At 43.2% G+C, this 24,905-nt stretch overlaps 1 protein-coding gene across 4 annotated transcripts in view; it reads left to right on the top strand.

The window, feature by feature from the left end:
• The window catches only part of anks1b (ankyrin repeat and sterile alpha motif domain containing 1B), a gene marked incomplete at its 5' end in the record, with an annotated part of 172,808 nt that overhangs the window by 80,209 nt on the left and 67,694 nt on the right, over positions 1–24,905 (top strand). For all 4 annotated transcript variants that reach the window (XM_079183999.1, XM_079183996.1, XM_079183998.1 and 1 more), the window contains 2 exons: positions 8,249–8,405; positions 17,037–17,173. In XM_079183999.1, the coding sequence (XP_079040125.1) occupies positions 8,249–8,405; positions 17,037–17,173 (294 nt within the window). The remainder of the gene's footprint in view (positions 1–8,248; positions 8,406–17,036; positions 17,174–24,905) is intronic.

The raw sequence follows: 24,905 nt of genomic DNA, 5'->3' as shown, positions 1-24,905 counted from the left end.
ACAGCCATGCAGCTCGCATGGATACTTGCTCATCAATTACCTTGTTTTATCTAAATGAGATAATACAAGTCTTTATGCTAAGCTAAGATAACTGTCGCCTGGCTATAGCTTCATCTTCAATGACGTATTGATGTTCTCCTTTAGATTTGTGCTTTTCCCAAGCTGTCAAACTATTCCTTTAACTTACAGTATGTGGAGACTTCAGCAGGTAGAGATGAAGGCATTTTGAAAGTCACAGGAGGTTCATTGAATTATTAGTCATGTTTCCAAGCTGCAGTTTAATGGCACAGACTCACTCACTTCTCCTCTTCCTGACCTTTCTTCCTTCACCCTACTTGTCATTTTTTCTTTCATCACCTCCGCTCTCTATTTCTCCTTCTGAATCAAACATGTAAAGGCAATTCATGGTGTCCTTACAGATACGTGCTCAACCACCGGGGCACCGCTTGAACTGGATGATTCTGTAAGGAAAGATAGAGTCCCACATATTGTCGATTTTTAGTGATTCACAACCTCCAAAACAAAGCCCTTCAAAAACGAGGGCAGAACAGCTGTCATGCTGTGCTGTTGGCACATCAGCAAGGTGTGTGTGTGTGTGTGTGTGTGTGTGTGTGTGTGTGTGTGTGTGTGTGTGTGTGTGTGTGTGTGTGTGTGTGTGTGTGTGTGTGTGTGTGTGTGTGTGTGTGTGTGTGTGTGTGTGTGTGTGTGTGTGTGTGTGTGTGTTCAAGGATGCTGTGAATCTGAAGGGAGCAGTAAGCATCCTCTAAAACAATTCCCTTTATCACCATTGAGATATAAAACAGCAGAGTACCCATAAAAGTAATAAATAGGAAGTCACTTTCAGCACTCCGAGCTGTTGTTTTATCATTGTTCTATTGTGGATACATTCTGTTTAATGGAAATAAGTAAAATTGGATTTAAAAAAAATCTTTTTAACAAAAATCTGGGGTGCGAAAAACGTTCTGTAGCTCCAGTGTTTTTTAATCATTTTGGATATTCTGGCTGATCTGCATTCTGCAGCGTACAGGAAGAAACAGATGAATGTTTTAGTGCTAAGTTTTACTTCTTTTTTTTTCACTTTTTAACTGCAATTCCCCAGACAGCAGTTAAACCAGTGCCTGTACATACATTACAGAAATGTGTGTGTGTGCTAAAACAAAAATATTGAGAATAAAAAATGTTTTAACGGAGAGAATAAATATTCCTGCCATTGTTTATCTCAGCCCAAGTATAGTATTTAATCAATACACCTTTATTGCTGAGAGTAGATCATCAAACTGATGCACACATCCAGTTTATCTGTGCAGCAGCACGAACACCTGAAACTTTCTCCCAAGTTGTCGGGCTAGCGGTGAAACGCGTTAAAGGTTCCGGTCACGCGGCGGCGGCGGCGGCTCTCTGTCGGAGGCCTCTTGCTCCGGCTGGTTTGCCGTGTCTGTGGGATTAAGCGTGGAGCCGGAGGAAGACACAGTTGGAGCTTTGCTCCATACAGCGCCCATCATGGGGAATGTGAAGGCTGTTATTTTCTGAGGAGTGACTGTGGGTGTCCTTTTGGTGGCTCAGCCAGCTGATTTCTGTGGGATTAGCCAGCCATGGAGGGAAATCCAATTCGGCAAGGCAATCCCCTGCACCTAAACCTGCACCTAAACCTGCACCTCTCTCTTTCTATTTCACTCTTTGCTTCCATCTCTCTCGCTTCTCACGGAGACCAACAACTGCTCTCTATACCTCTCTCCTATCTTGTCTTTTCTGCCAGCGTATTCCTCGTGGTTTTTTTCTTGCCACTAACCTTTTTATCACTGCATTTCTCACTTCTGCTCAACCTTCCTGGAAATACGATTATTGGCTTTCTTGCAAGCAACCAAGGGACAAACAGCTTGCCTGGCCCCGTTCAAAGTGACAAAATACACCTACCAACACCTCTGAAGTTCAAAAAGATGCATATTGTTTAAAGAAAAACAAAACAGTATGTACATATATATATATATATATATATATATATATATATATATATATATATATATATATATATTTTTTTTTAGCAGTTCGTTCATAAATAGCCTCACGTCTTAGCTGTAGACTCTATATCTTGTTTCACTTTGAGCAGAGCCAGGCTGCTTCTGGTCACCACGCTAAGGTTGCTCTAGTTAACACAGTCATGAGATCTGTATTTATCCGCTCAGCTCACCCTCAGACAGAAAGCGTATCAGCCTGAGTCATGACATTTTTGGAATGCTTCAATCTTTCTTAATTTTCCATCTCTGTTTTCCGTCCAGTGCGCCTCTCCAGTGCTGCCGTTTCCCCCTCATTGAGGGCCTCAGAGGGCCCATTGTCCTCTCTGGTGTCCACCCCTCCCCTTTTCTCTCTAATCAAATAGCCTCCGTGAGGAAATGCCAGCAAATTATAGCCTCTATTCATATCTGATGGCCTATGAACTCTGTGTACAGTGTGTGAGGCAGTGGGTTGGGTTGTGACAGTACGGGGCTGAACCGAGACAGAGCGAGTCACAGGATTAAGATGGAAGTGCGATGGAAGTTCCTCGGACGTGACCAAAGCAACCGCACATATCCTATTTATACACACACACCCACACACACACTGTATATAATACAAGCAGAGTCAATAATGCATACACACACTAAAATACGCACATAAGTTCTCACGTGAGAGGAGACAAAACACCAGACTGCGTTATTACACAGACATAATCACACACCGTCACATACAATCTTTTGGTCGCATGCAGGCGCCGTCTCACACACACACACACACACACACACACACACACACACACACACACACACTCTCAAACGTTTAATCTGGCCTCCGCAGTCGGACGGGAGCTGCATACGACCTGCTAATTAGTGGCCAGAGGAGGCCTCTGTTTGTCTGCTCTCTTCCTGTTCAGCTCAGACACAAGTCTCTCTGTGTCCTATCTCTGCCCTGAAAGATAGAGAGGCAGGGTGGAGGGTGGAGGGAGGGAAATGAATGAAGACCGAGTGTGTGTGTTTGTTTGCTGGAGGGACCGCTCACATCGAGCGGCGTTGAAGCCCTTTCTCCCACTTTTTAAATCCGCCCGAGCCCTCGAGGACCGAGCGGGGAAAGGAAGGAGGTGAGACACATCAAAATAGCAGGTAGCTAAACCTGTTGTCACACTGCCGGATTAATTTCAACTCGCAGGCTTCACTGTGGACTCGAGCGTGAGGGATTTCCTCCCAGTGAGTGTCCTCTTCCAGATCGAGTGCAAAGTAGTTTTCCGCCGGCGAGGGAAAAGCTCAAACTTTAAGCTCGTTGCTCACTTTAATGCAGCTGAAGTGGATTTTTTTTGCCGTTTCGTTCTTGCTGTGCTGTGTGTGAGAACTCAAACATGCTGCCTGCACTTGACTCCCATTTCTCTGTGTCTTTCCTACGTTTGTGTGTGTGTGTGAGAGGAAATCCTCGCCCCAAACTCTTTGCACTCCCACTTCCTCACCCATTTTCCTCTTCCCGCAATGTGCTCGATTCGCTGACACAAACTCCAAAGTAAGTGTTGAGTTGGATCCTGGCGTCCTTTGATCTACCTGTGTTTACGTCCCTCTCTGCCTTCACCCTGGCCGTTGGGTTTTGTTACCCCTGTCAGCTTTGGCCTCGCTCCTTCTCATTATGTTGGAGATGTAGAGATGATGCAGAAGTGTAAGATGGAGAGACAGGTGGGGAAGAATAGACTGAGCACGTGGTGGGTGATTCCTCACATCTCCTTCCTTTGAAAGATAATTTCCCAATCATTTCCTGCCTTCTATCTCTTCTCGCTCTCTGCTTTTTTTCGCTTCATGTCTCCCTACAGAGGAATGTCGTTCCTGAGCTCACTCTCGTCTCGGAGCTCGTCTCATGTTCTTTCTTCAGTGCATCCATTAATGATGCTACTCCACCTGTGGCATTTCAGAACTTCCGTCTGTCATTGTTAATTCTTCATGGTGACATCTCGGTAATTACTGAAAACAAATGAGACGGTGGTTGTTTGATGGCCTCAATCTCACGGCTCTCTTTCATCAGCAATATTAGAGCTGGTGTTATGTTTTCATACAAGGAGTGACTGCACATTTCCCAGTAATCCCGTCACTTCCTGTTCCCAAAGACAATGGCTTCCCTTTGTCTCTGTTTGGATTTGAATCTCACTTCCAGTAACTGTGACATTTTATCTTGATTTGCTCTGAAGAGCAAATGGTTTCAGTCTTAGTCAGATTTTAGAATTGTTTTGAATACGAGGATGCTGCTGTGGACAAGTGTTGCTGTCATAGCATCCCTGTTTCCCAGTAATTCTGATTATCTACAACTAATGCAAAGGTTTGTACGAATCTTAATGCCGCACGGATTACGTTTCCTATCAATATTGTGAGGAAAGGATTCTTGTGTCTGCCAAGTTGCAGAGTGATGATACTGAATGTTTCATTGACTATTTCTTGCTATTATTTAATTCATTTTTTCGACAATATCTGCTAGCTGCAAGCAGAGCTGGATTTGTGTGTGATGAATATGTTTGATCCCTTAGACAGCTTTATTTTAGGTTAGGGAATGTTTGTGGTCTGGGCTAAGTATCAAAATAGTAGACGTGGGAGACAGGACATAAATATTTAAGTCAAACCACATTTTTGTTTCCTAACCGTAGCTGAAGTTCTTGTTGCCTAAACCCTATGCAGGACTCTGGAGGATGTTTCCCTGTGTGACATCTTGCACATACGTATATCTAGGAGGCTTATTAGTATACCTGATTTTTCTGCTCAGCTATACCCCAATTAAAAAACACCTGGTCTCTGGTTTACTGAGCTTTTAAGAAGCCAGGATGCTGCAGAAAGCCACGCGTAACAAGGCTACATAAGTGCATTTAAACACACTGTTTGAGATGCAGTTCAGCGGTTCGTGGAGGCCACCTCTCGCTTTCTTTGAAATCGCAATTTGGCTAAACGCTCAAAATGAATGTGACGATGATTAATTGCACCTTTGATGTGAGCTGCCAGATGAGGGGTGTTTTTTTTCCCTGCAGGAGCGGTGAACTGGCAGCAGCTCTTTACGGCTCCATCAGAGTGCTCTCAGCCTTTCATTCAGCTTTGTGAGGGAAAATCCACAGCAAATACATGTTGTCGCTTCGAATCAGTATCTGCTGAGGCCTGGTCACCTGCAGAGTGCGGGCATAAAGGACTGACTGGTGACTGGGTCTCCATTGGTAGTCTAATTGATGATTGCTCCGTCAGCCAGACTTTGAGTGTGCTCAGCGTGTGATTGATGGCCTGGTGCAGTCTGGGTAATGTAGTATTTGATGATGACAGGAAGAATAATGGCTGTTGAATGAGTAAAAGAGGCTGGGAAGAGGGTGAAGGTGGGAAAAGAAAGAGTCAGAGGATTGAGAGACGTATGCGGCGCAAGGTTGTAGGCACACCTACAAAAGTTTACCGCTGATCCCATTACGGAGGGTACAACCAGGGGCAGGTTGCCAAGTGACACTTGAGAAATGGTGATAGAGTGCGGCGTTATGGGGAGAAGGCAGACATCCAGCGGCTGCATCGCTGGAAAGAAATGTTTTCTCTCTTTGGCTGAAATGACGCTCGCCCCTGTAACCTTTTCCCCCGCTTCACATCACTCACTCTTGTTTTTCATTCTTTCTGGGTACACGTCTGCCTCGGAGATAAGGGACCTTTTGGTTCCCAGCTCTCTCTCTCTCTCTCTCTCTCTCTCTCTCTCTCTCTCTCTCTCTCTCGCTCTCGCTCTCGCTCTCTCTCTGAGACCTTTGGGGCTAAACCTTTTTCAACGGTGCTGCAGCAAAATGCAATCCGAAGAATTCTCCTGAAATACCCGAAGACAACACAGTTATGTGAAGGTCCCAGAGAAACGTTTCCTTACACGCTGCTCTTAATTAACCACCTCTAAATGAAGAGTTCTTTTCAAAATGCTGCAAGTCCCCTTTGGTAAGAAAATCATTGAATTCATTTAGTATGCAAATTACAATTTAGGCATTTGGCAAATACTCTATAAAAGGAGACTTACAATAAGCCTCACACACAGCATTCATTAAGAAAATTAAAGCAAGAGCATCCTTCCTATTACAACTCTAATAACACACTTTAAGAGTGACAACAAGTGCGTGTGTGTGTGTGTGTGTGTGTGTGTGTGTGTTGGAATTTACCACACCTTTTTTATGAGCGCTGTATCATGAAGTGAATGGAGGCCTCTTTACAAAAATATGTTGTTCATAATAAATCATTTACAGATTACATATTTTGCCTTTTACAAGACTGTTAAGAGAGAGATGTGAGATGTCAGGGGAAATAGTGGGATGATGTCAGCAAAGGACAACTAGACGGAGTTGCAGCAGTCAGCTGTTGGTGAAGCTGAGATCAAATCTGAAGGATCTGTCGCTGGCTGCTGAGGATCACGCTGAGGTTATTGGTGGATGGTGTAGATTTTGGCAACAAATAGATAGAAAATAAGGTTACCATGTGTTCAGTGAAGCATAAGAAGAAGAACTTCCAGTTGTCAGTCAACCGTATGACTGTTGGCTCAAAATGTTCTGCAGTGCAGTGAGAGTAGATGGAGGCTTATTGGGTTTTAAGTGCACCGCAGAGAAGCATACTTTAACTACAATTCAACAGAAATAGGAGAAATGTTTTGCATGTAAAATAAGTGTTATTATTACACCTTACGTCCTTTGCTCGGACTCAAAGCACACCTGCTTGCAGGTCTTTTTCTGTCTGGCTGCTTTCAGACAATGCTTGAATGTTTCACAAAAAGTGGAAGTATTTGTCTACGTTTTACAGTTTGAGACAAAATAACTGTGTTTTGATGGGTTTATGAAGACTTCTTGTTGTTGTGTTTGAGGGAACGTTGTGTTCCTCAGCAGTTGTTTTGGTGTTTTCCATTTTTATTTATTCCCACCATGTGATGAGACCCTGAAGCTATTGCACTCCGACAACATTCACCTTTCATCAGTTAGAGAGCTGATGAACTGTAGATAAGCCATTATAGCTCATATTTTAACGTTTCTAGGTTATATAACCTTTCTGCAGCGTAGACACGTTCTTGCACATTTACCACATTAAACCCTTTAAGTCTACAGATGATGGACTGATTCTCCCTCACAAATCCACACGAGATAGCCTGTGACTTACCCTGATCTTTTGCCAGTCAATCAATTTTACAGCAGATGAATGTTGAGAACTTGAGACTGCTCTTATTTCTCTTTTGAGAAACCTCATTGATCACAGTTATCACGGAGAACAAAACCCCAAAGTCCTGAAGGGACAGTTAAGATGTTCTCCTCTAAAACTCTCCGGGATTGAAAAGAAGAAAGAAAGATTCAGACTTTTTACTTTCCATCTCTTTACTTTCAGTGCTTTGCTTTGAACATCGGCCTAAATCTTTCATGATAATCCAGCTGCGTGAACGTGGTTGCTCTTGAATAATGGCCTCGAGCTGAACTGAGAGATTACTGAGTTAATGTGTTTGCTTGTTTTCTTTTTGTTTCTTTAGAGGATTCTCAGGCTAAGGTGAACAAAATGAAAGCACACCTTTGGCCGTGGACTGACTCACCACTCGTGTGAAAGCCCACATCAAACACCTCTTTTCTGCCCTATTCATCTGTTTTGTATTGCTGCGTGTTTCTGTCTATCACACACGGCTCATACAATGGAAATGACTCTCTCTGGTCTAACCGTCTGCATCTGTCCTCACTGAGAGGGCTCTTCACTTTGCTTTCTAAACACTATCAACATAATACATCGTCTGCACCGCCGTCTGTTGGACGGCATAACAGGCCAGTGTGGCTGTAGTACATAATTCACAATTGAATTAGTGGTGTGTTTGTGTTTAGCTCAGTAAAAATGGTATCAATTGCTAGTTTCAAGTCTTCTTTGATGGTAAATGATGGTCCCATTCAGAGCAAAATAGACCATAAAGCAGAGTAAGCGTGGCATTTTTAACATTTTTCACAGAGTGTTTTCAGTTCATGAAAGTTAATTGCAACATTTTGGTGGCTTAAAAATGTCTTATTCAGTCTTAGGTTTGTTCTTGGCTCCACCCCCTCATGTCACTTCTGGTTCCAAAAACCCAAGATGGCCAAACTCGAGGCTTGAAAACCGTAGTCACAAACCGATTTTTTTTTAAATACAGTATACACTCACTGTTTGGAACTCCTTTTGGCATCGAATTGTGCACACTCACAACGAATTGCCCTCATATTTCTCTTTGTCCTCTGTTTTTCTCTCGGTCCTTCTCCCAGGATTCAAAGCGTTCAGCAGAGATCGTCTCCTCTCCATCTCTGGATGTTTTCCTGCCAGAGGACGAGGACAATCCTTACGAGTCTGTGACCACAGCCGTCACGCGGAAACCCTGCTCGCTGGATATCAATTACCGGCTCAACGCCTGTCCACGCAATGGTAGGACAACACAGAAAACTACTCTTTGATTTTGCAATCACTAGGTCACCTGCAGTTTCAGCTCCTAAAAAAAACGAAAGAAATTCTTAAAATGTTCATTCCTTCTCTTGGTCGTGTCTTAGGCGATGCTGCAAAGTGAGGTTTACTTTCATTTAGCAACGCAGAGCGTCATGTAGAATTTATTAAAAAGTATTTATTGTCTTGTCTGTGAGAGGAGCCATAAGCCATTTGAATATTGCTTTGTCGTAAAATGTTATTTTTTCTCACAAAACTTCTTGTTTAAAGGATCTGGAGTAACAGAAGTTTGTTAAATTCCCTATTTGTCTGCTGTGTTTGCGCCAGATAATCGCTGCAAGAGCTCACACTCTCTCTCTCTTTCATTTACTATATTTATATCTTTGTGCTCTCGTTGTTTACGGTCCTTTAAAAAGTTTGCTTGCAAAGATCCGACAAGTGGAGCATATGGTGCCTTCCAGTATGATCGTGTTTACTGTGTTCTCAAGCCAGCATCCATATGAACATCCCGCTGTTGTGATGATCACAACTTTAGTGGAAGACGTGAAGCACCATCGTTTATTCAACACTTAACACAAGCTTCATAGCAATAAACGGGTGTGGAAAATGTGGGTGAGCGTGAGAGCAATGTTGTTTGGGATACATTGTTGAAATAATGCCTATAGCTCTGTTTGGATGGGATTCATTTCTTTAATGGAGGGTGAGGGTCGTTTTAATATTGCATGCACAGATCAGATGTTAGTCCTGACCGGATCAGCCACAGCTGTGTGAAGACTCATAAGTTTCCTCGAGTGACGTCTCTTGATTCAGCGTCGGATGGATCTGAAGAAGTGATCTCACCAGACCTCTGTAGTCAGCGGTTCATCTCTGCTTGAGGCTACATATGCTGCTTCTAGCACAACACACCTGACACTCCAACCTAAAGGTCTGCGGTCAAGTAGCGTTGCCAGGTTTAACGAGGACAAAGACTACAACAAAGACTATATCTGTGGTTCTGAATACTTGTTGAGAGTATGGCACAGTTGTAGAAGTGCAATGCTGAACCAGTGTTGTAAGACAGACGCATGAATCGTCTGCATGAGCATTGACATGTTATCACTTTATAAAGTCACCGTCATTCGAAACATTTCGATACGGAAACCCGGTGAGAGTTGATCATCCAGCGTCGGACCTTCCAGTCGACTCTGTTTTCTGCGTCTTGTCAGTTGTCCGGTTTTACTTCGAAACACCCACGACAACAAACAACCCACAGTGAGCTCCTCCCTTCAACTCAGTTGCTCCCATAGCGATGCTACACACTGCAGGTTGTCACGGCAACTGCATCACCAGCTGGTGAGTCACCTGTATGTTGCCATGGGAACTGCCTTGCTAGTGACCCCCCCCCCCCCCCCCCCCCCCCCCCCCCCCCCCCCCCTCCCCCACCACACACACACACACACACCCCCTCTTGGACAGTAGCGGAACGAGACTGCTGTAGAGGCTTGTTTTGTGTGTGCGTGTGTGCGTGTTTACGTGTGTGTGCTTGCCTGTTACATCTGGTCTGTGATTGGCTGCAGCAGAAAGGAGTTGAACTGTCCATATGCAGTATGTGTGTGTGTGTGTGTGTGTATGTGTGTGTGTTTGTGTGTGAGCTGGGAGGTTAGCTGCTTTATGTCAAAGTGTCTTTTTGTAGAAAATTGCTCCGCTGACGTAAGTGAGCAGTGTGGGTGTTGTGTTTGTTCTCAGCTCTCTAAACGCTGTTACCTGGCCAAATGAGAGAGAGAGAGACATAAACATGTAATGTGGGAAAGCAACAAAAAAAAAGTCAGAAAAACAAAAGTCAGAGACGACAGAAGAAGTGAGGGAGGGAGAGCGCCATACATTTCCATGTTATTGCTGAAAAATGACTATAAACGTTCCACAGGCTGCAGAACTCTGTCTTGTTGCTGAGAGACAGACCATAAGGAAGGATGAGAAGGAGTGTGAGACGGAGAGGGGGGAAGATTATACATTCAGTGGAGGGTCCTCTCAGGCTTAAGCCATCTACATGAATGTGACGCAGCAGGAGAGAAAATCCTGGATTCCGGCTTCCCGTCCGGTCACATGTCGCCCTAATTGGACATGGGTGTGAGTCAATCTGCCTTCGTCTGCCTCTGAGAGGAGGCATATGATGATGAGGGGACATGGGGAGAGGGATGGAGATGAGAGAAAAGGGAAGAGAGAGAGAGACTTGGTGCATTACACTGCAAAAAATGAACCTTCACAACAAATCAACTGGTCTGTGATTGAGTTTTAAAAATGTTGCTGTTGGCAGATGTTTTATTGTGGAAGTAGAATAAAGTAATTTAATGCAATTCACTTCCAATGCATATCGATTTTCCCTTCCCTCTCACCATTGTGTCGCCTCATTCAGACATTTACTTAAATGAAAATCTTTGAATATTGAATATTAATTTAATGACTTAAAGGGAATTCTGAGCTCTTGTTGTCCCCAACACTTAACTCCTTTATTATGATATTTCTTTTAAAAGATGACGACCGAATGAAATAAGAAAGTTAAACAAAATGAGATATTTGATAATCTGGGTCCTCTGTCCCCAGCCCCAAAAGTTTCCATCAGAGGATCAGCTGATCATGATGAGCACGATGATCATAATCCACCAAACTATTTCGAGAAGTTTTTGGGAAACAAATGAGCCGCGTGTCAAACTCACCTCAGCTAGAATTTGTCTCATAAGTGGACTGACTAAACGTTTTTTTTGCAGTGTAAGCCCTGCTTGATATCCACCTGTCCTGTGCTGCTGGCTGGTTGCAGCTGTGGGCTGCTGCAGTCTCACAGTGGAGGTGACGGAGACACTCCGAAGCCTCAGATAATCAAGGCGGCTTCATCGAAATCCATCTGGTGACTGTCACTCAGCCCAGCCGCTACAGGAACACCAGGGACCTGTTGTCAGTGAAACTGCCACCGCAAACAACTGCTTTTTTTCTCTCTGTCCCTCTCTTTTTACTTTTTATCAGTCTGTTCCTTTTTGTTTCTTTTTGTCTGTGAGATTTTCCATAACCTGTTGGACGCACCGTCCTATCTCTGACGCCCCACCATATGTCCTCTTGACAGTGAATAAATGGAATTTTCTTCTTTGTAATGCAAAGTACGCTGAGTGCAGACTTATGTGCATAATCACAGTACTCAACGAGTCCTAAGGCAGTCATTTTCTACATTAACTCAAGATTATACTTATTGTAGTCGATGGATTCCTTTCTGATGGAATTTCATTTGTTACAAATGAGGGAATCCATTTCTGCTGCGGCTCTTGGCGAGCTTTGCAGAGATCTTCTCTCCGTTGCTCGATATTTAGAGATAGCAAGACATTCCGATTTTTCTCTATTGGATGCAAAATCCTTCCTTTTACAAATAGCTCTATCTGTGATTCTGAAGTGTTGTGCTGGAATACAGTAGATCAGCTGTAGTTTTGCGCCACAGGATCGTGGCGCTGACAGCCAGATTTCAGCAACACGAAAGCATTGCAGGTGAAATGTTATCCTGGAAGATTGGAAGACAGGCGGCGGAGTGGTGAGGGGAGGCCTGCAGGCGAAGCCTCGCAGCCTCCAGTCACGTCCGGAGCAGGCAGAGAGCTTAGTGTTGCCAAGCGGTTCGAGCAAAAGTGCCTCTTTTGTGCTATCGACTGACTCCCCTCGAGATAAACACACACTTGCCTGCGAGAGGTAAACAAGACACCGCTGACGTGAACAACATGAAGCTACAAACCTGTGTGTGTGTGTGTGTGTGTGTGTGCTCTCTACATAAATCCTGAATATTGTACCGAACTTTTTATGAAAAAATAGGTCAACGCACAAGAAGAGAACTTGAATTTCACATTCACGGCAGCAGGATGCCAACCGCTACTGGTGTATTTCTTAGTTTTTCATGGATATTTTCCTGATGTTTTGACAGCGTGAGCGAATTCTCAGCTCATCATTTTTGCACCGTCATGTGTATTTATTGAGCTCCGACGAGGACTATTTTGTCTTTCCTATTTAGTCTACAAACGTCTCAATTTTTCACACTTCCTAACCGGGGTGGTTAACATTAAATATGAAATGCTTAATCACTGTGTTGGTTTTCATTAGAGGCAGCAGTGCAATGGCTTCATATGAATGAGCTCAGATTGGCCAGTCACAGGTCTGCGACCTGTCAGGTTTATGAATTGAAACGTCTGTCTTTTGTGTGTTACCGTCCCTCTCATATGAACTTCCACCCTCAGTTCTCTCTGGTGGATGAAGAGGTGATGTTGCTGCAATCTCACTCCATTTATCCCACTTAGGCTGAGAGTGGCTAATGGCAGCAAGTGGTAACTCCCGGGCTTTACCATTAAAGTGGTCGAGGCCCATTGACTTGTCAAAAGGAGGAAATAGAGCATCTTGCTCTTTGACAGCCGGGAGAAAACAATGCTTTGGAACTGATTTGTGTATGCTCACATATTAGTTTGTTATTAATACACTTTGTTTAGTTTGTAAGTTTCCAAGATTTCCTCGGATCACCGTCTCGCATCCCAGTGCAAAAAGATCATTTACGCAAACATCCCAGCAGTAAATGGTGCATTTTTTGGGGAGATTATTTTCAGCTGCGGATTTGGTGTTCTCTCAAATATTTACAGCATCAGTGAATGAATGAAGCACGATGAAGGAACATATCACCCAGTGCGACGATGTGGTTCATTGAAGGGTTTTTGGCTGGCGCTCAATGAAAGCCTACGGCACAGAGGAATATGAGATATCAAGCTCTGGCTTTCGATTCACTGTTGGTTTTGACAATAACAGAAATGTAGAATATTATAAACCTTAGCCTTTTAAAAAAAGACATTACACAACAATGCAGGAGGGCAATTTTTGTTAAAGTGTCATTTTTTGCTTTATGTTGCAACTCCCTTGTCTCATTGATTTGACAATTGTTGTCTCAAAGCACAATATAGTTTTTCATTCTTGCCAGCGTAAAGATTATTTCATTTTATTTTTATTGTTAGTGCTTCATTCTGTCCATTATATCTTCATAATGTCTATAGAATAATAGTTTTTAAAAGTTTATCTGTACTGTTGTATTTGTTGCGAGCTAAGCCATAATTTTAGAATATTTGATGGCACACACACACACACACACACACACACACACACACACACACACAGTATATGAAATGCTACTTGTCAGAGCGGCATAGAGGCAGAACTGACAGCCTGAAGAACACGTCTGAAGTTGGCAGTTTTTGTCTTGTTAGGCTGGTGGGAAGAGGACAGCCGATTTGAACGCTTGCTCACGCCATGCCTTCACTTAGACACAGTCCTCCTGTACACACTGCTGCATTCCTGCATTAACAAGCCGGGCAGCTGCTCTCCAATGTACACAGAAATATGTTGGTCTACATCTCTGTATCATGCTTTGTACCGGACACACATACTGTACTCTGTACGCTTGGCACGCAAAGAATATCTGAATCCTGTGAAACCTGTTAAAGCATTTCAAAGTTTCACATTTTCCCAGAGGCTGTGCTCACTCTATACACACACACACACACACACACACACACACACACACACACACACACACACACACACACACACACACACAAGAACCTGAACATATGGATGTAAACAGTTTAGGTATGATACCCTGCAGTTATCTCTCATACACGTTTTATGTATATGCACCTTTATGCGCATTCTTATCCACAAACGCGTATCCCCCCTTGGCAAGGAGGGCTGAGAGTGTTTCCCAGGAGTGAGCTCAATGCAGATCTGAAGGAAGCACCGTCTCACACACACACACACACACACACACACACACACACACATTTCACATCCATCATCAAAGCCTCAGTGTTGACAGGCTTATTTACTCAATAGGACAAAACCTCAATCTCTATCTATATATATCCCCTTGTCGCATCCTTCCTTTCCTCTCTCTTCCTCTCTTTTTCTCCTGTTTTTGTTTTATCTATTTACGCCCACATTCAATCACTGATTCAGCTCCAGGCTGCTCTTTATAATGTGTGTCTATTTGTGTGTGTGTGTCTCTGTCTGCCGCTGTATATACTTGCACAACCCTAAGTCAAATCTAGGGACCTCTGTCTGTGTTTGCACATGCATGCACACATGCACATGCAGACAGATAGATGTGCTGCGAAGCAGTGTCACATTCCCTGAAGGACTGGTGTGTGTGTGTGTGTGTGTGTGTGTGTGTGTGTGTGTGTGTGTGTGTGTGTGTGTGTGTGTGTGTGTGTGTGTGTGTGTGTGTGTGTGTGTGTGTGTGTGTGTGTGTGTGTGTGTGTGAGATTGTGCGTCTCAGTGTCTGCAGCCAGAAATTCTAAATTAACATGATGGAAGATGGAGGCAAATTCTGATGCGGGAGCAGCCGCTTTGAGTGTTTCACCACCTTCATGATTGAGCTGTGTGAATTTAAACAGATGAAGTTATTGTCTCAGAGAAAGGAACTTCTGCCAAAGGAATGTGAGGATTTAATTAAGTTTTGTGGGGCTCATTTTTAGCAATTCAAGTTTGTTTCGAGACTGTGAGTTGTGTCTTTAAACTTCTTCTTCTCGAGGCATGCCTTTTGGCAGACCTTGCGTCTTCTCTCTCTCTCTCTCTCTCTCATCCTAGTGCATTGTATTGCTAATGTATTCTCAAGGTTTTGATTACACAATCCTTTCTGTTGCCAAAAGAATGCCGCTCTCGCTGCAGTTCTTTCTGCATGAATTTGTTTATTGTATTTCATTCCCTTTATTGAAGAAATTCGTCAGATCTCATATCTCAGGCATCGTATCTTTCAATGTCCTTGCACTAAGTCTGACGATATTGAAATATTCAAACGCTTCAGAAGCTCTAATCAAAGACGAGTGCTAAAACATAATGACACAACGGCTGAGATCGAGCCTGACATTGATTACATACACATACCTCAAAGCCAGTTGTCCAAATGCTGCGGACCGGAGAGCAAAGCAACCTTGGTTTTCTTGGAGAGAGTCGAGGCTCTGAAGTCACCGACACACGCAAAGATTGGCAACAAAAGCGGCAGTTCTTTAATTTTCCAGTCATCTCTTTAGTACCTCAGACGTAATGATCCACAACCACGAATGAGCAGATGATCAAGAAAGTCATTAAAAGAGTTGTGTCAGCTATAGCGCGACACAGCAAGAGCGGAGGAGTGTCGTTGATGTTGTTCAGGGGGATTTGGAGATTGTTAGAAACCTTAGTTTGGCCTCGCTGCTATCCTGTTTTATGCAAGCGTCCGGTCCATTCACGTGAACACAACATCTCACCAACGCCTCGAGTGAGTTTCTTTGAATTCGATTCAGAATGTCTGCCTGGACTCAAAGTTGAACTTATTATAATTTGGTGGTCAAATGTCCCTGTGACCTCATAAAACATTGTAAAGGTGCTCTTCTTAAATTACCGAAAACTAGCATTATTTTTGTCATTATCCAAAACATCATAAACCGCCTCAAACTTTTTCCCCCTGTGTGGCTTTGTTCTTCTTGATTAGGTGAAGAAGATTTGTGGGAGTTGTGAAAACTCACACCTTCAACTACATTAACAGTTAAAACAACAAGGAACTCTGTTTTCATTTCCAGTTTAGAGTTTGAGATGTGATAACGGATCATTCATATGCTGGAGCTTTAAGCAACAATCCCTCTTCAATAGATATATGAATATGCTGTTACTGGTAGTGATGTCATCTTGTGTGTGTGTGTGTGTGTGTGTGTGTGTGTGTGTCTTTGACAACAGTATTGCAGGAAAGGTGTGTTGGTCTGTGTGTTGTGTCTCCTCCGGTTGATGAAGACAGATGCTTTGTCCCTCTGAAATTAAATTCGGGCTACTTCAGCACTACTCTCTCCTTTCTTTTCTTCTTCTTCTGTTTTTTTTCCCTGCCCTCTGTTAAATGATCATACGCTGGGGAAATTATCTGTGACACTTGGCTCCGTACTCAGCCGCACGCACGCTCGAGACAGACATCGTTGCCGCAGACGCTCGTCAATTTAGAAGAAATGGGCTCTCACCGCCTCTCTCCCATGCCAACACATCTCTGTGATTGCGCTCTTAGGTGGGCGACACATTATGTGTTGAGCTGAACCCTCTTTTCATTCCTCACTTTGCCCACGATCGCAGTAAAGAGCTCCTCTTCATGCCAGTGTAACATAAAAGTTGGCGCAGCTGTACAATAAGCCTAAATCTTCTCCCTTCATAACTGAAGCGACCGGGAAAAGTTTAAAAAAAAATTATTAGGATGGAGGAACTGGCACTATGCTGCACACGCTCGTTAGAGTTATCACCGCTTTTGTGCCTTTTTTGGGAACTCAAAAACAGGTTTCCAGCTACTTCAGTTGTTTTGAGATGCCAGGAAAAAAAAAGCATCTAATCTGGCATGTCTCTCTGCCGGGGCATGGCAGGACTATCGTCACTCAATAAGACATGTCGACCATCTTGAAAGAAATAAGTGGCGAGCAGTCTGGTCCCGCCATTACCATGAAGTCCCAACGGCTCCGTGTCTGGTGTACAGAATAAAACACAATACTGTAAGGAGAGAAAAAAGAAAACAAATCTCACCCTCCCTCCACCTCTCTCTCTCTCGCTCTCTCTCTCCCTCCCAAGGTCACCTGTCCCATGTACCTGTGAGTGAGGGGGAGTACGGTAACCATGGCAACTGTTCGACGGGACCCACTCCAGACTGCTCCCCCCCGTCCCCCGACACTGCCCTGAAGAACATTGAGAGAGTCATCCGCCCACAGGTGAGCGCACACAAACACACACACACACACCTACACGCACTAATGAATCTGTTGCAGAGGCACCTGATGCATTATTGAACATCACAGTATCCACCTACAAGTAGCTTAAACACCTGCACCCACACACCCCTCCACACACACACACACACAATGGTAAACATCTCTGTCTGTTTCTCCCTCTGATTGTTTCATTTCATCTGCACTCCTTCCTCCGTCTGCGTCTGTCGATCACTCTCGTGGTACATCGGAGTTTCGAGTATCTTGCATGTTCAACATAATATCCTGGCTGAAGAAACCTTGATGGGCCCCTACCGAGAGCCTGACTGTGCCGGTTGGTTTACTGTGAGAGAGACAAACAGACAACTTCTTGATCAATGGGAGGCAAAAGCTGCATTTTTCACACTTCTCTATCAGCCGCACCCACGAACTTCCACGATTGTAGCTTTGAAACATGGAGGTCTGCAGCCGGCAGCAGGATGCTTATTGAAAAAAACGGGTTGTTGGACTGTGTTACCTCCAAGCCCATCACCTCCTTTTAAAAACACACCAGAGACCAGATGAAAGTTGAATGCATTAATACATTTTTCTTCGCATAGTAGTCGGTCATCATCTTAACCGTATAACTGATTGTTTAATCCTCAAAGTGAAGTTCAGGTCTCTGTTACTTTGGTGACGGACTTGTACAACAGCAGCAGAATAAATGAATAATTTGTCACTGATCAGGAGTAACTTCCAATCAACGTTCAGAAATTCAAATGCAGCATTAAATCAGCCTCCTAAGCGAAGTGAGATTAATTCAGTACTTTCACCTCCGTCAACAGGAAGATGGTATCAGACACGCCAATGTTTCGCACCTTAATAAGTCCGTTGTTTTCTCAGTCACCACTGAAACATATCCTCCAGAGCCTCTTGTTTATTCAAGCCATGAATCATAAAATATTTGTTTTGCTAAAGTCCGACAGTGGGTGAGACCATTATCGTATGAATCAATCTTTTTATTTTCAAGAATTTCCTTGACTCAAGTGTTATTCAAGACAAACACCTGTTTTCCCCGTTTAACTTTGATTAAGAAAATAAAAAGTGTTTTGGGACCATGATGAGACAAAATGGACAACTCACGACGTCACCCGGCTCTCTGAATGTCCTCTTTCTCACCTCAACATGCCCCCCCCCCCCCCCCCCCCCCAAACTAACTAACTAATGTGTGTGGAGGATCACAGGCTGCAGCTCAGCTTGCTTGAAGCGCACAGAATCAAGGGGCACCAGGGTTCAAAATTTAAAGCATCTAATTAATTCGCGAGAATTAATTTAATTTAAGTTGGCTATTCCCGCTGGCTATTTCATCATTGCACACTGAACGTCGAACACTCAGACACACACACACACACACACACACACACACACACACACACACACACACACACGACTATTGCTGCATGTAAAGAGGATCCTGGCGTAGTGATATAATCCCTCCTGTTATACGATATTAATGCAGGGGTTTGCACCAAAAGTATGGATTCAATTTCACTGTTTTAATCAAATGGTTTGCTGCCATCTTGCAAACAGTTATATAACTCTATATTAAATCATATCTAGAAATAGATGGGTAGCCTTGGACAAAATTGAATAATAATTTATTACATTTTCTTTTAGGACCAAGATATTGAAATATCCAAGAACTGCAGTAATGCGTTACAGTACACACAATTTTATTTTTTTAATTTTATACTCATTTGTATTATTTCTGTCCAGTATTATTACTCATATCACAAAGGTTATGGTGAATACTGTAAAATAATGTAGCTCTCAGTGTCTCCAGTTTACACTGAACTATCTACTTAGTACGTCATGTTTAAGGGGGCGACTGTGGCTCTGTGGTGGATCGGCGGTTCGATCCCCGGCTCCACTAGTCCACGTCGATGTGTCCTCGGGCAAGACTGTTAGTTAGAGTCCTGATGGGCAGGTGGCACCTTGCATGCTAGCCCCTGTCATCAGCGTATGAATGGGTGTGAATGGGTGAATGATGACATGTAGTTTAAAAGCACTTTGAGTGGTCGGAAGACTAGAAAAGTACAAGTCCGTTTACCATTTACAGTGACATTTTAACATAGAGTGAATATCATGGTTGATTCTTCAAACAAGTAATTTGAAAGAGTTTAATTTGACTCTTTTATCTCTTGCAAATCCATAATTTTTCTTGAAAAGACAGCGGATTTATATGCCCGTACGGCATCATTCTCTTTGAATATAAGCAACATTTTTGGAGACTGGTGTGTGACTTCCTACTTTGATCAATTTTTACTGTGCCTCCCTCCACAAGGCCCCCAAAGGCTGTTGCTGTAATGAAAATGAATGAATGAAAGTGTTCTGAGTGCTCTTTAAATCCGGGGTTTGAATGTAATTATTCAGCTTGCGTGCCGCTAATGCTGCTGCAGCATCGACCACAAGCCAGTCGCTGATAAATAAACACATGTGATCACTTTGGGAAAGCGTGAAGAGATCACAGAGGCTATGTTGACAGGAATCCATGGGCTTAATGTTTGGGTTGTTGTTATTTATTCATCGCTAGCTTCTTGTCTTCAAACTGTCAGCTGGACACGTTAGCTCTCCACAAGCTCTTGATCTTCACGCTCAATGGGCAGATGGGATGTGAAACAGAAAGAATGACGGAATAATCAAAGAGATCAAAAGATGCAGAAAGAGGGAAAGCACGAAGGACAGAGATGCACCCTGATGCATCATGGGGGTTATCAGTTTCACACCCACTGGCTCAGTGTCCTACTTTGCGGCGTGTGTGTGTGTGTGTGTGTGTGTGTGTGTGTGTGTGTGTGTGTGTGTGTGTGTGTGTGTGTGTGTGTGTGTGTGTGTGTGTGTGTGTGTGTGTGTGTGTGTGTGTGTGTGTGTGTGTGTGTGTGTGTGTGTGACACATGACACATGACACATGACAGAACTCGTGTTCGCTTGCACAAAGTTTGAAGCTGGTATCTCAGACAATCACATGGTCACAATAACACACGCACACACACCCTCACACCCCTGTGCACAAGCTCTTTTGTACTTCTATTTTTGTGCGGACTGATTTCTATTTCTAATATTTAGTGTGCCTTCTTTGATGTAAATATGATGGACCAAATATTTCAAATATTTCTCAGCTCAACAAAACACATTTCAACAGCAATTCAAACTGCGACCTCCACATTTCTATAAACAAAACATTTTCTACAAAGATAAACATTATAACCTCCTCGAAGGCTACATTTCCATACTATTTAACAACCTTTAATCAGACACGGGTACATTGTGTAATCTTTGGGACTATAAGGAACATAAAGATTATTACTGCTAGTATTTCTACTTTTACCGAAGTAACATATCTCAGTGCTTCTTCCACCACTGCTAGACTTATCCTTTAAGGTTAGAGTCAGAAGAATGCCTTACTGTGTGTGTGTGTGTGTGTGTGTGTGTGTGGCCCAGTGATAGAGAACAGCTTCTGTTTTGTCGTTGCTCTCCAGAAGTGTTACTGCGTACCAAAGCGAGGCCACACACACACACACACACACACACACACACACACACACACTGCGTGAATGTAGATCTGAGGTTTAGTTTACATTGCACACATTGAGAACTACCGTCACACATGAACACATTGTTACATATGTATATACAGTACACATACGAGAATGTACACAGTGACAATCTGGTGAAGCAGATAGCTCTCCTCACCACACACACACACACACACACACACACACACACACACACACACACACACACACACACACACACACACACACATATATTCATAGTGTAGAAAAGGCAGGCTAACTGATTTCTGAGGCTATATGGTGGCGTGGCGATGGTTTGTTGGTTTAAAATCCCCCTGGAGGATCCTCTGGACCAAACTGTATGACTTATTCTCTCAACAGTGTTCTTGAGCAAGGCACTTAAAGAGCATTTTCAATCTCAAGCAAACCCGCCTCAGTAAAGAGGGCATCAACTTAAGTGTTTCTTGTAGAGAAGGTTTGTTTTGACCAACGCAGATCTTGTGAACTTAATAAAGGTGATAGGCGCGATTTCAACATCAGCGTGGATTGATTTTGTGATGACAGCATAATTATAGTAAACAAAAATGCCTGTCAGGCTCTATATATATATATATATATATATATATATATATATATATATATATATAAATTATTTAGACTTTATTATAACTTTATTTCCATTTTAGGGAACCTGTCTTATTTTTAACCTGCTTCCCTGACAGAAGATTCTTGAATACATCAGGAGTACAGAGACAGATCAGTAATCACTTTAGCATTTCTAGCTCATTAATCACTCATCACACGCACTCATCAATCATTTAGCTGTTGGGGTTGTGTTCGTGCAGACTGCACACACAGTCACTTGATGATCCCGCGCCGTCAGTGTTGCTCCAGTCAGTTAATCTTCCAGGATATTTGCTCGTATCTGTGCGTAATTACACGGATATGTGTGCACTGTGCAGCGCTATGAATATAACAAGCATTTGTGCCAGCTCCTTATTAGAGTCCATATTGCACTGTAGGCTGTGTGCGAAGACCACACATGTGCAACTGCACACAATGCACACACAATCAATAAACAAGCAGTAAACCAATTTACTTTCACGTACCTTGGTCAGCTCATTCCTCTCGTTAGAGTTTGCGGGCTTACGGCGTTTCATCTGAAAGCTGCTGGAACAACTAGGAGACCTTCATGTGTGTGTGTGTGGTTTGCTTTCCCAGCCAGCAGGATGCCTGTGGCCCCAGAGGAGAGCCGCGGGTCATCCAGAGCTAATTAAACTGACTCAAGCTAATGCTAAAAGCTCTCCACTGGGAGTTGCAATTTCCTGGTATTGGCCACCTGCATTCAAAGGATTTCTATGTAGCATTTTGATGATCTCAATAAATCATGAAGTTCATTCACCTCATTAGTTGTGAGCCGAGAAGAAAGCAACGTTTACTGCCCTCTGCACTGCATTATAGATTGTATGCCGCTGTAGATCAAGCTTTCATATATTATAACAGATAGAATACAGAAGGTTGAATTATTTCTCGTTCAAATTGAGCTCACAAAAATGAAAAGACAGTGAACCCAAGTGGAGTGATAGCAGATAATGGGAGGGAAGATAATTATAGTGGTTACAATAGCCAAAAACAAGCTGAGGGTGCAATCTAGAAAACCTCCAGTAAATGTCAGACCAACCTGAAAGTGTCTGAAAAAGTCTGAAACTCATGAACTTCATGATTCATATGTGAAATTTCCTAAATAATGCTTGATTTCTGCAACTTCAAATGCTTATTTCTAATCTGAAACGGACTTATGTGGATGGTTATTCAGTGTAAATTCCACCGTTCTCTGCAAAGACCAGTGACAACCTCAACTAGTGGCGCGTTGATAAAATCTCTATAAAAGTGAGCACTTCACGTCAGTCATCTCATCTACAATCTGACACCTCCCCAGAGAACAGGCGGATTGAGCCTTGACTCTTGGCTTTGTCAGGTTGAGAGATGTGGTATTAATTTAAAAAGCCAGCTGACGCCCTCGATAGATATATACAGTCCGGCCAAATAGAAGCTTGAATAACACAAGAAAAGCCCAAATGTATCAGAAGAAAGTGGGAATGCAGAGTCAAGAGCTGAACAGTGGAGTTCTAGTTCTAGGGTTTTGGATGTTCACTTCTTTTATTTTCTATTCTCTTGTGCTTTTCCCTGCCTGCTGTTCATGCGTCATCTGCTCTGACCTTCTCAGCTTTTTTTTGCTGTCTGGCTTTGTGTGTTTACATCTTTCTGTGAATGTGTGAAGCCACCAAAAAATAAAGACCAAATCATGGAAAATAAGTCAAAACACAGGCTACAAAAGGCACGTGCTTTGCTCCGTGCACAGCGTCGTTAACTCTGGGCTTCTGCTATCAGAGGAGAGGTTGCTCCAACAACTGAAAATATAAATTAAAACCATTATGATAATTACCTTCCAGTCCCCTGCTCATGGTAAATTACTACATTAGTCAGCCAGTGATTTAAGAGATTTAATGGAAAAAGCTACATTTTGGAATAAATAAAAACCACTCTGTGGTAGCATCAGCATAGCATTATGTTTTTTTTTAGCATTGCTCCGACAGTTTGCGATGTAAATTCTGCTTCTCCCAACCCGACCGTACCTGATCTTGTTAATCGCGATCATTTTATGATAATAGATTATCCTGTTATTCATAATTTAGCACACAACTTCTAGGTTCCACACAGTAAATGAGCGCTTTCCTATGTGTGCAAGCAAACTTAAGCTGCAAAGCACATCTCACCTCGTCGTGAGGTATTACGCTTTTGAGCTAATGGAGGTGTCATTTGTTAGCGCCCAAGCACCAACACACACACACACACACACACATAAACACATTTGTGAAGTGTTAAATGGCATGTTTTCCCCCAGGGATGCTGTTACAGCAGGGAAAATGTCTTTTGCTGTGGTTTAGTCAGGCATGGAAGACCTGCCTCAGTGTGCGTGATTGTGTGTGCATCTGTGTGTCTGTGCTCATTAATCCCCTTCCAATCGGCCATGACATGTTCATTAGCCTGCTGCCCGTTTGCATTGTTAACGCTAAGCCGCAGCAGCCAGAGCTACAGCATGTGTGTATTTCCTCATGTATATGTCAATATGTGTGTGTGTGTGTTTATGTGCATGTACAAGCTCTTAATGAGTCCAGAGAGAAGACGCCTTTAGTTTGTTAGAAAGAAGCCAAGTACACAGAGACAAGGCAGAGATAAGAGCTGGAATAAAAAGCTTAAAGGATGAATAGAAGAAGTTTCCATTAAACTCATTAAGCATGAGATGTTTACCCAAAGAAGACACACTCACACACACACACACACACACACACATACACAGCCATCACCTCCCAGTTTGAAACACCACAGAGTCGCATTACAGCAGCTCCATCATTCTGGGTTGATTGCTGTTTCATCTCATTTACTTTTCTGTTGTTGAGCCTGCGGCAAAATAAACGCCCCAGGTTCTCTTTGTGCTTTAATATCAGTATGTTTGACTGTGATTTTATTTACCTCACGTCATCAACACTTAGCAACAAAGAGGTCATAAAACGAATAAGGAATTGGCTTTTTAATTTTTCATTAATTTCATACATGACAATAAAAAAAAAAAGGATTAAAGCAGCTTGTGTAACGTTCCCACCCGTGGCCCAGTCGGGCGGCTCACTGTTGGGCTCACACATCATGGTCTTATTCCCTGTTGCTTGTCTGGGCTGTTGTGATCTTGATTGGTTGATGCATTGGTCCTTTGTTGTCCCCGGTCTCTGCGGGACGCTGCTGCCATGGTGTTATCCCCCACGGACCACCTCTCCACACATGAAAAGTCTGATCTGAGTGCTGCTCCTGTGCTGCATTCTGGTCTGTTGAAGCTGCTGCGGTTTGGACTTCAGTCTTGATATTGGATTTGGATATGTTAAAGAAATGCCCTTAATTGCCAAGAGATGAGAAGATCGATGCCACTCTTATGCTTTTAGACTAAATATGCAGCTACGGCCATGGAAAGTGCACGGCGCATGGAAAGGAGCGTCGTCTCCTTCTCTGCTTTCCTTTCCTTTCATGACCTCTCCCCCGGCGCTTTCTCTCTCAAGGTGCAGTTATTGTGCCTTGAGTGACATGTGAGACAGCGAAGGTCTCATGAAGGTTGTCTTGTCATGTCTCTCAAC

This window comes from Pholis gunnellus (genome assembly GCF_910591455.1).
Source record: "Pholis gunnellus genome assembly, chromosome: 22".
Lineage (NCBI taxonomy): Eukaryota > Metazoa > Chordata > Actinopteri > Perciformes > Pholidae > Pholis > Pholis gunnellus.
The sequence above is the reverse complement of the archived record's forward strand: the minus strand, read 5'-3'. Positions and strand labels throughout refer to the sequence as shown.